The sequence below is a fragment of the Oratosquilla oratoria genome, chromosome 15 (genome assembly GCF_046742065.1).
Source record: "Oratosquilla oratoria isolate Oo_2021 chromosome 15, ASM4674206v1, whole genome shotgun sequence".
Classification (NCBI taxonomy): domain Eukaryota; kingdom Metazoa; phylum Arthropoda; class Malacostraca; order Stomatopoda; family Squillidae; genus Oratosquilla; species Oratosquilla oratoria.
The window spans coordinates 607,891-620,543 of NC_134791.1; the positions used below are offsets into that span (position 1 = coordinate 607,891).

The 12,653-nt window shown below is 42.8% G+C and overlaps 1 protein-coding gene across 1 annotated transcript in view; it reads right to left on the minus strand.

Moving 5' to 3' along the window:
- LOC143033221 (uncharacterized) overlaps positions 1–12,157 on the minus strand; it is a 158,269-nt gene extending 146,112 nt beyond the window's left edge. The window contains exon 1 of the mRNA XM_076198404.1: positions 11,645–12,157. Coding sequence (XP_076054519.1) covers positions 11,645–12,010 — 366 coding nt within the window. The 5' untranslated portion in view covers positions 12,011–12,157. The remainder of the gene's footprint in view (positions 1–11,644) is intronic.
- Between the last annotated feature and the right edge of the window lie 496 nt (positions 12,158–12,653).

The window sequence follows — 12,653 nt, forward strand, 5'->3', positions numbered from 1 at the left end:
CAGGCTGAACTTCCTCACACCACATACTCACGTGCATGCCGGACGTAAGAGAAAACTTTGAGTGTATCAAACGCACAAAAGTAGGGTAAAATATGGTCAAAACGTATGTAAACAATGGTCGTGCGCAGCATGTGGCTGCCGGGGGGAGGGAGGGTAGGCCCTTTAAACCCTTTAAAAATGGCGGTACGATAAAAACATTTTACCAGCATCTAGAGCAAGATCCCTACTATGTATTTATGCAATAAAAAAAAATCGAAATTTTCTTAAATCTGGGGGCGGGGGGTCCCCTTAAACCAGGAGTTTCCAAAGTGGTCGGTATCGACCCCCAGGGGTCGATGAGACCATTCAAGGGGTCGACAAATAGCAAAGGGGTCGAAAAGGGGTCAGTAGATTGCTAGGGGGTCGATGAAACCATCCAAAGTGTCGAAAAGGGCTCAGTAAATTGCTAGGGGGTCGAAAGGCTTCAGTAAATTACTATGAACTGAATTGTATTGAATTTGGCATAGAATTAATATATATGAAGTGCAGATAATGAAAAGAACACATTGCTCGAAATAACATTTACAAAGGCCGAGGATAACACAAAAAATATGTAAGCTTATTTCCACTGTGGTCCTTGAAAGGCAGTCTTTCAAATTAAATGGTTAGCGTGAAATGATCCTGTTCTCTTCCCGTACTGAAAGAGTGAGGATAATCAACCAACCAATATCTAAACTTAAAGAAAAACCATGTCAGTTCACTCTAAGTCGAAAATCCTCCCTATTCTGTCTATGTAAGGAGAATCTCACATACAACAATAATAACAATAACAACAGCAACAATAACAACTACAATAATAATAATTATATTACTAACATTAACAACAATAATAACACCAATAAAACTGACATAATTTGTGAATTATTAGTTTGGGGGCCTATAGAAAATCTTAAACATAACTAGAGGGTCGATGAGCTGAAAAGTTTGGGAACCCCTGCGTTAAACCATATCATGAACATAAATTTCAACGAGTGACACAGTACGAATATCTTAAGACAAAATTTCGAACGATGAATTATAATACGTAGAAAAAGAATTCTTTGGTATTTTTTATATATTTATAATTGGACGGCGAATTTATCCATGTGCCATTCTACAACGGTCGTTCATTATGATGAATATTTTCCGTAAAGATAATTACAAATCTTACTGAATTTTGTGGTAAAAGATGAACTGAATCTTTAAGATTCAATCGTCCCTTCACTGGATCTTACTTCTTACATTCTTGACATTTCTATCGTTGGTTATTCCCTATCAAAATCAATTAATACATTTCAGACTCCCAGGCTTGTTCCTACATTTTCTATTTCAATGAATATCTGTATTCATTTTTTGTCTCTAGACCCATGGAAATGACTTCATTGCTACTATCCAACCCCATTTTTTTTTTATCTATTTTTCTTTTATTTTATTATTATTATTATTTTTTTTTTTTTGTCTTGCTGATGTGTCCGTACACCACCCAAGTACCCCAATCCTGTATTATGTACACTTTAGATCTAAAACTCAGATCTATTCACGCTAGGTACATCTAATGTCCAAAACATATGTCTATATATACCGCAACACCACTCTACACTAAAGAGTATGCTTGCTTACATGCATGTAGCATAGTCATTCAATAATTTATAAAATATTATAATACCCAAATAATTCCAGTTTTGCTAAAGCCTGTAGTAAAAGTCTTCCCCCCATCCTCTTTCTACTCCCTCTTTCCTCCTTCCTTTCTCTTCTCCCTCCTCCGTTCTTTCTCCTCCCTCCTCCTTCCCCCACTTCCCTCCTCTCTCCTCCCTCCTCCCACATGTAGACTATTACTACCTCTCCCCCAATTTCAGATTCTAGAGGTAACACCAATGATATTTTCTTAAATTATGAACATAAATGACGTCTCAATGCATAAAGATATTGAGGACATAATTGGCTGATTCAGTTTAACTATCAGAAGGCTAAGACGGTGCCCCTTACCGGGGACTTTGTAGCGTGGAACCTAATCAACCACGACACCGGTCCTATCCGCCTCGCTGGCAGGGTTCGAACCACCGCCACTCTCACCTCCGCCTCAAGCAGCGACGCTCCAGCCCAGTCGGCCAGACGGCATCTTCGGCACAGGGCACACGTTAAAAGCAATTATAGGTTTATGGAAATATTTATTCAGCTGAGGGAAGCCTTTGGTAGCCAAAGGCTCAAGTCAATTGTACGACTCTTTCAAATATTAACAGTGACGAAGTGTTCAATGCGATACGCGCACGGCCAACAACGGGATCTGCTCAATAATGGACGACGCTTCTCCAGCCACAGATCCTCTGCGTGGGGTTCGGTTCCAGCAACAGGTTCACAAGTGTCCTCGAGGCTTTGTTCAGATCTTTCCACACGTCTTTCCTGTATAGCCCCTTTCTCTCTCTAGCCCACATTTTGTACTCCTTGTCATCGAGGTCAGCTCTTGACCAAGGCTTTCGTTTGGTCATCAACTTGAAGAAGATGATGCCACAAGCCCAAAGGTCCACGGGAGGGCCTTGGTATTTCTCTCTGTGGGACTCGAGAACTTCTGGTGGCATGTACGATTCGGTACCCACCCTCTCAGTCAGGCCAATCTCTTTGCCGTTCACGAGGAAAAAGTCCGCAAGACCAAAGTCACAGATCTTCACAACCTTATCTTTAGTTACAAGAAGGTTTTCAGGCTTTAGATCTCTGTGGACGATGCCTCTCATGTGGATGTAAGCAACGCCATCCAACAGTTGCTTAAAATAACATTTGGCGTCTTTTTCGTCCAGGCCAACCAGATGGCTCGCGATATCTCCTCTGGAACAATATTCCAGGTTGAAACAGAGAATGTTGCCCTTTTGTTCCCAGCAATACAGTCTGAGCACATTTGGATGGCTCATCTGGATGTGAATGATTTCCTCTGATGAAAATCCACATTCCGTAGGCTGGGAAACGACACATTTTCGAGCAATCTTCGTCTTATTTTTTCGAAGTAAAAATACTTTGCCAAATCCGCCTTCTCCAAGGACCCTGACCTTAGTCCATCCTGATGCAAAACTGTAGCGTTTGCACGTTTCTTCGTTCTTCTTCAGGAGGCTTTCGTAGTCGGTCAGGGTGGCGGGCGACGAGGCAAACTTTTCGTTTTCGGTTCCACCGAAGTCAGGTTCTCTGCCAGTCGAAGTATTTCCTCTTCGGCAGTTCTTCAGCTCCTGGAAACAGCGACACAAGGCGAAAAACATCTGGAAGATCATCTTGAAGCAGTAGATTCCTACAACGACTCTAGTCTGGAGGCGAAAGATCTATCTTCACAAAGAGTCAAGAGTATTTCGTAGATTTGTGGTCACTTGGTGCGCTTGGGCTGAAGCGCACTCGCTCTCTCTCTCTCTCTCTCTCTCTCTCTCTCTCTCTCGTGCACTGGTGGTGTAATTAGAAGCATGCTGGCCTCGCATTCGCTTAGTTATGGGTTCGAATCCCGCACTTCTCTACGATTCCTAGCAGTAACTGTTACTTGTCCTAACAGTACAGGGGCATGGGGTAAAGCAAACAGCAACGAAAATACTCCTATAGCGAAGGATTACAAAGGCGGAGCATGCCGACAGGAGACCTTTTGTTCCATAACTATGTCGAATATTACTAACATAACTATGTTGATATTACTAACATTAATAACAATAACAACACCAATAATGACAATAATAATAAACTGACATAATTTGTGAATTAATAGTTTGGGAGTCTATAGAAAATCTTAATCTTTACTAGGGGGTCGATTAGCTGAAAAGTTTGGGAACCCCTGTTCTACACTAATTAACCCACCAATCAAGATTTTGTTAGTCTGTAAACCAATTATATTTATTCTGGGAAACATTATACATTAGACAAACAAGTTTAAGATTTTTAATCAATATTTGATGAAAACTCTAATATACATTTCAGTATACGAGGTAGTAATACAACTAATGCAGGTAAGGCTGATACACTACTATGCTGATGTACGGGAAAGCACTACAGTAGAGATCTGCAACGTAGAAACATCACAATTTCCAACAGCTATTTTTTTTTCAGACTCGTTTAGGATTGATTTTAAATTTGGCGAGATGAAAGTATGGCAAAATTAAACATTGGTTATTTGGTAATTGGGCGGTTTTTGTTTTTCTTGGGGGGGGGGGCAATTTTGGCGCCAATTTGATCAGTATAAATTTGGCGAAATGGGAATGGGTCACAGCCGACACCAGCTTATGGAGACGCCATAACAGACATCACCGGATATGTAGGAAATGGCACGGGGAGATAGCACCTGTTGTGTAGAACCCCCCACCCCTTCTGAATATCTAGAAGAAGACTGTTTACATTATTCTAGACTTCCCTAAGATAATTCAAACGTGTCCAATATTCATATATATTTAACTTCTTAGTTTGTTATTCAGTTTAATATAATCTGACATTTGAAAAAAAAAAAAAAAAAAAAAAAAAAAGGTAGTTTCTACTCAAATAAAATTAAAAGAGTTGACGACAATGCGCCCAGTGTGAAGCGGCTTTCATGACCTTTCAGTGGCCCTTGGCACTGTACAAGATGGATGGCACTGAACTGATACTGGCTCTCTTTGTCGACAATAACCAGCGTTTCTATCCTTGGGGACGATATCACATCGAGGAGGTGGAGTCAGGGATGCGGGGAAAACGGGATTCATGAGCCCTCGATGCTAACCCCCCCCCCCACCAGCTAATCTGTGTGTGTGTGTGTGTGTGTGTGTGTGTGTGTGTTTGTGCGTGTGTGATTCACCACGGATCTTGAATCACGTGTTGGATTCGTGATCGACAGCTATTATACTCCTGGACCAGAGGTCATATATGGCCCTCTCTATGGGTAAAAGTGTGACCTTACACAAAACCAACTCCTTGCCCAACAGAGTAGGAGAGCCGGCTCGCAGGTGCAATGAAGAAAGAAAAAAAAAAAGGGGGGGGGGACGGGACTTGAACGCATATCACTGAATTTGCTGTCGACAATGGTACGCTACCACTGTACCGTTCAGCGGTGTGTACATGCACACTTTACGCTTACGTACTAAAATACATACAATACAACAAAAAGGTATAAAACCCCTGGTTTTTTTCTTTTCTTTATCACTCCGTCTGCGTATCCGCTCCAGAAACCGCATCCCACGAAGCCCCACGAGTGTACGTGCCGACAGTCCGGATGGGCTATCGCATGTCTGTTTGCCCTTCTAACACCCCTTCCTCTTCTCCTCCTCCCCTCCTCCCTTCTTTGTCCTCAAGCCGTAAGTACAAAGAGAGCGAAATGATACTGAAGAGGGAAAACAAGTATAATGTTAAAAAGTGTCCACGAGAACATACATGTGTATGGTACATAAAATTGTGTATGTATGTGTGTGTGTGTGTGTGTGTGTGCGAAATAGGGTGTAAGGGGGTTAGGGTGTGGGTGGATAGGATGAGAGGTGGATCTGTTGTAGGGCGGATAGGCCGTAGGGTGGGATAGGGTGTAGGGTGGATAGGGATGCTAGGGTAAGGTATTGTGAGGGGTAACCCATCAACGCGTTATTGCGAGGGGCTCGACAAAGGCACAGGGCCCTTCGGGTCGCTACCTGCAGCTGCCCCAGGGTCCGGGGGACCCCCTCTCCCCCCCCCCCGGCACCCTTCCGGGGACCGGGAGAGGGTCCGGGATGTCTGGGGATCGAGGTTTTTGTGTTATGGGCACACGCACATACACACATACACAATGTTGAAAGATCGAAGAGAGGTGATATGATTACAGTGCTCGGGTCGCTAAAGGAGAAACTACACTGGCAAAAGAGACCTCTTAATAGGGATGGAAGTGCTTCAAGAGGTCATGAGAACAAACTGAGAAAGACAATGTCCAAAGGATGTCAAAAAATAAAGTTTACCTAACAGACACACAAATACTTGGAATAGCTTAGAAGGCGATAGAGCCCATCTGATACAACACATTGATTAAATTCTAATTATGATAAGAAAATTAGAAGACATAGCTCGTGCAGGAACCATACATGATTTTGAAGTTAGGTATGATCAACTGGAAAGTAACGGACGGGAACCCACGAGCACTGATCTTTTCCTTTACACTACAATTGGGGAGGGGGAGGGGGCATTCCATTTACCCCACGAAAGATAAACCTTCTAACATATAAAAAAAATTTAATGCCCCTTCAGGTTAGACAAAAAAATCTTGTACTTGGGGGAAACACTGTGTGCGTGTATGTGTATATTATATATATATATACATACATATATATATATACACACAAATACCAAAGGCTCCCCTTACAAGGGAGGTAGCCAAAGTTCAAAGGCATAAATCCACTCCCACCCATTTCATCCCCACCTAGTCCACTCCCATTCACCATCCCTCCCTCCTTCCCTCTTTTCTTGGCTCCTGGATGGTCATCCCTGCATCTCGACCACTGCCCTGGGTCAGAGGCAATAATAATAAAAAATATATATAAAATAATAACAATAAAAAATAACAGAAATAAATGTACCAATATTATAAAAAGTGACATGGATCTGTGACACAATTCTAACAGAGAAACTAGATTTATTCAAATAAGAGTATATATATATATACAGTATATACTGTACATATACATATATATATATATATATACATATATGTATATATATACATATATATAATATATATATACACATATATGTATATATATACATATATATGTATATATAAACATATATATAAAAACATTTATATATATACATACATATATATGTGTATGTATATATATATATATATATATATATATACAGTATATACTGTACATATACATATATATATATATATCTAACGAAAAGCAAATGTCTTGTATACTTCTCCCCTTGGGGACAAGTACCCCCTCCCCCACCTGGGGGCACAGGTATCCCCACCCCAACTCCGGGTTAAGAACCACCGTATAACCCAGACTTTAACTAAACCCATTGACCAACTAAACTTTGAACTCGCGTCCCCTTCTGTCCCGTTATTTCCACCGCCATCTTAACCCTGTTCCGCACCAATGTCCCCAGCTTCCATATTCGTCTCCCTCCTCTCCAACCACTCCCACAGCGGGAGAAAGTGTACGTATATGTGTGTGTGTGTGTGTGTGTGTGTGTGTGTGTGTGTGTGTGTGTGTGTGTGTGTGCGCGCGCGCGCGCAAGGTCACACTACCTGCCTCGCAGATCTCTCCATACACGAGCTCTCATCAAGTAACAACTGTCGATCACGCATCTAGCATGTGATCCAAGAATAAGATGAATCATACCAGTGTTACCTGTCTATATCAGGCTAAGTGGACGGGCGCGCCAAACACGTAGACAGACGCTATATATGCAAGTTCCTCATGGGTTTTTTGTGTTGTACACAATATGCCAAATTTGAACTAATCAGCCATGCACTTCTGGAGCTAGGGGATGTATGTATATATATATATATATATATATATATATATATATATATATATATATATATATATATATATATATATATATATATAAAGGATGTCACCAGTACCGTTCCCGCGTACTTTGTTTTAAAAAGTACTTTATTCTAATAATTTAATATATATCTTAAAACAACCTCAAGTACATGTACAGTATAGGTATTGTCTTTTTCCTATACTCTTTCTTGTCTTTGTTTTTGTCTATTACCTCTTCTTTCAGTATAAAAAATTGACAAAAACGTGAGCCAGGGAAGTATGATATTGGACACTGCCACACATACATTGAAGTCACATGCCATAATAGTCTACTCATATTTACTAGTTTGCAATTTGTAAAAGTGCATTTGCAGGTACATCAATACTCAACAAAGCACTGGAGGATTCTTCATGTTTTACAGCATACCATATCGTTTTCATAATTCCTAGATTTGATGTGCCTGCGGCACTCGACACGATCACCATTTATCAAACACAACGCATGAAGAATGAACACAACTCATGACGTCACTGCGGAGTAGACGGCGCCACGGGTCGGTTTTACGAGAATGGCCAAAACCGTCGGGATAATACAAGTAAGTTCAAATTGCAATAAATAAATAACGAAATATTTTTTGTGTGATTTACTTAGCTATTATTGAACTTTGGGAAGTACTAAAATAATATTCTGGTAAAATTAGACACAAAAATTTCCGGATCAAAGAATATATATATATGTGTGTGTGTGTGTGTGTGTGCGTGTTTATACAGATATACATATCCGCTGGGAACATACTCCATGGAGCGTGCCGTTTCACTCACACACCGGCGCCAGTTCCCACGGTCTCTCCGGGCAAGCTCCCATGCAGACACCCTCCCTTCCCACTCCAAACAACTCTCGAAAATTCATATCAACTTGTCCCAGCATGAATTTTGTGGGCGTCGTCCCCTTCTTCGTCTCCTCCATCGAGGGTTGTCTCTTGTGGAGACAGGAACCTTGTGAGAAGTAGGAGCAACGTGAGGGTGACGTCAGACCACATGATGCCCATATATAGCCGGAGTTGATGTTCACGAATTATGCTGGAGGTAACTGGCCTAAACCGAGTCTCACGGTACAGTCTTTGGTTTGATACGAAGTCATTCCAGCGATACCCCCATAGTTCTCTGAAGGCACTTAGTACCAAAAGCATCGAGACGCCTCTTCTTCAAGTCAGCATTCCATGTCCATGTCTCAGAGCCGTACAGCAAGACCGGGAGCACAAGTGACTTTGAAGATTCGAATCTTAGTCCTCCTGGATGAGTAACGACAACGCCATATACTTGGGTTAAGCGAGTCCACGACCCCATGGGCAATGTCAATCCTTCGAAGTACTTCCTGTCATGTGTAAAGCCTTCCAAGATCTCAATGGCTTTGCTACATGCATGGAGAGACTGAACCAATGCAGTAAGCCCCCAAACTTCCTGGACCTTGGTCTGTCTTGGTCCAGGAGACCTGGAGACCAAGCAGTCTCACCTCCCCATGCAATGACTCGAGGGCTGCAACCAAGGCCTCCAACGACTCCGCAAGGACAGCATCATCAGCAAACACAAAGTCAGTGACCTTAGTGTTGCCAATAGATGCTCCGCAACGACACTGACCGACAACTCTGTTCAATACCCAGTCCATGCAGATGTTGAAAATTGTTGCCTCAATCCTGAATTAACTGACAGTAGCTGGGCATGCCTCATCCATACTTTACAGCACTCTCTGTCTCAAGAGTATAGGTCACACATCAAGTCAATAATCCTCGCTGGAATCCTACGAATCCGCAGAAGATCCCAGGGCACTCCGCGATGCACTGAGATCAACATAAGCTGCAAGAGACCCCTGTTGAAACTCACGTCGGCTCTCCACAAGAATACGAAGCGCTAGGAACCAATCGGTTGTTGACTTACCTGGCGTGAACCCAGACTGTTCAAGCCTCTGAAGCTTTACCAGATGTGAACGAACCCGTGTCAGCAATAGATGGGCAAGGACCTTACATGGCACACTGATCAGTGAAATACGTGAGACTTGTTGCAGTCCTGCCGGTCCCCTTTCCCCTTCCCGATTAGGACGACCAGATTCCTTTTTCAGGTCAGCGGGATTGTACCGGACTGCCAGACAGCAGACAGTACCGCATGCAATCCGCGGGTCATGGCCTCACCTCCACCTTCCTGCAACCCCGCAATGATGTTGCAGATGCCAGCTGCCTTTCCACCCTTCAACTTACTCACAGCCTCTTTGACCTCTGTCAGAGAGGGCGGAGATTCGTCTATTGGTGGATCAGGAACCGCCACCTGAACACCATCGAGGGGAAGCTGTCCGCTTGGAGGGTCACCCATGAGCAACTGCTCAAAGTACTCGGCAAAGGGGCTACACCCCTCCACACCTGACACTAACTCGCCATCAGCTGTTCGGATTGTGCTCCTATGGGTCACAGATTTACAGCAGACATTTTTTTCCAGGGCTCGGTAAGTACTCCTGATGTCATTTGTATTAAAATGGTCCTCGACATCCTCAGCGATATCCATGCCGTACCTCTCCTTATCCATTCTCACGAGAGCTCTAATGTGTTTTAACTACATAACTACATACCCTCATAAACCTAAGTAACCTTTACAACGGCGTGCTCTAGTAAGCTAGATATGCCTACAGCTACTCCCGCGAAGTGGGTCCCATCAGTTCGGCCCGACAAGAAGTAGGTGTAACCCTTAATTCTGATCTCGCCGCTACCTGGTCTTCTTACATCTGAGAGAGCCACTATATATACATACATACATACATACATATATATATATATATATATAAAGCACACAAATTAAACACTACAGCATTATTGCATTTTTCTTCCTTAAAATTTCTAATACCAATAATTGCAATAATGATGCTTTTAATTCTACGTGCAAACAAGAGAATCTGCTCCCCTAGTTCTCCGTGTGTATATATATATATATTATATATATATATATGTGTGTGTGTGTGTGTGTGTGTGTGTGTGTGCACATTATTTTTTTAGGTTAAAATTCGTTCCATTAAAGTTCATAACGGATTCGTAACCTTCACTTTTCAATTATTTTATTATTACCCAATCCATTTTCCTCAAATTAATGAGAGTACTTCGCTAAGATTGATACCCAAATCTGATAATACAGTAAATATTTTCTCTAACAAATATCCATAAACTTAAAAGTTGACATAATGTGATAACAATGTAGAATATCTTGTCTTGCGATTTTTTTGTTCTTTCTCTCAACCTTTGGCTTTTATATTCGAGTCACCTTTACCTTAGCGGTGGCCATGCGATTTCATTCATAAGAACATAAGAATGAAGGAGACTGCAAGAGACCATAAGGCCTACACTTGGCAGCTCCGTGAGAAACCCTTCAAAGCTTATTCTGATCGCCGCCAGACGATTTTATTCACTAAAACGAAACCCCAAAAGAAGTCACGGGAATTAAAACTAATCCTGATTAACCCTTGGGCGTCTACATTTGATTCTTAATCTTATTCTGCTTGTCGTGAGGTGACTTTCTTCACCTGTGCATGCTGCGTGCGGGAATACGTAGGTGAGGGCTTACAGACGTCAAAAGGTCAAGAATATCTCTGCCATATTTGGACGGATATAAGCCACAGGAGAATTTACGTCGGAATATGTCACCGGAGTATAAAAGAACACAGATGTGAAGCCGGAAAACTGGTGTACAAAAGAACACAGATGTGAAGCCGGAAAACTGGTGTACAAAAGAACACAAACGTGTTGCCAGAAAAATGATGTCAGGTCACTCCACCTAATAATCTGCGTCTGAATATGCGGCACACGCACGCACGCACGCACACAAAAATATTTGTATGAAATACATATTGTATAATAACTACACGGCAAACATATGGCAATAAAAATATAAATTTGTATAATATATATATATATAAATATATATATACATATATATATATATATATATATATAGTCTAATAAATGTATATCAAATAGCAATATAAAATATCATTTGTATAATGAAACCCTTGGGCTGGTTTAAGAACTCTGCCCACGACCAAAGACGCAAGAGAGCTTATGGAAATTCGGACGAAGAGTCTGCGAAGTGGTAAAGGTCACCCTTAACCCCCCACAGAAGAAGACCCTTTGCAGAAGAACTACCTGGGTGAGTCTCCGTGTCAAGGGGCGTGAGCCGAAGCTGGGCGACCTGCCGAGGCTGACATGGGACACGGATCCTATGGCGGGGGCGAAGCGCCCTCGGGGCACCGACCCCTCGTAGGAACTGAACCCGGACCTCATCGTCAGGAGGGACACCGGGCGGTGAGGTTCCCTGGCGAGGGCCGCGACGTTCATCGACGAGGTCGACGTCGAGGGCCTCAGCGTGTCCCTCCTGCTGGAGGCGAGGTAGGACAACGATGGGCGCATCGGGGGCAGGGACTCGGTACCTGACGGCGACGTCGACGAGGACGAGGAGGACGGCCCCAGCAAGGCCGACGTCTTGGGCCTCGAAGTGGGAGTGGTGGCCATGGCGGGGGCTCGTCCTTGGAGGAGGAACTTGAACTACACGTGAGGATCTGACGAAGGCTTTCGAGTCATGTCCTCCGAGGTCCCCAGGTCGATCCTCTCACGCGAATTTGTCTCTCACGGAATTTTTTTGTATCCATGTACATAAAAAAAAAAAAAAAAAAAAAGGAAACTCGAAAACTGATTACAAAACAAAACCCAAGCCTCGGTTTCCAAAAATAAAACGAAATTAATCAATCAAAACAAAACTGAATCACCAGTATTCATGATGGTCTCCGAATACCAACTATACACTCTCCTTTTACAAAGAGCAACACACCATTCTACAAAGAGCCACGACGCAACTAAGGATACAAAGTCCGTGATCGCAAAGGCTAATTTTCCTCGGCCGGGCGGTCCAAAGGTCAACAAAGGTTACACTAAGGGATCCACTAAGGCTAAGGGTCCAACAAAGGCTCACTAAGGTCCACCAAGGGTCCAATAAGATTACACTAAGTTCGACAAGGTTCCACTAAGGATCCACAAAGGTCCCGCTTCCAGAAGACCCTTAGTGCTCACGAAGGCCGCGTGACTGGAAGAACCACGAAGACTGGCAGGAAGGACCCCGGGAGCACTGAGGTGATGACGCCGGAGGAGGAGGAGGAGG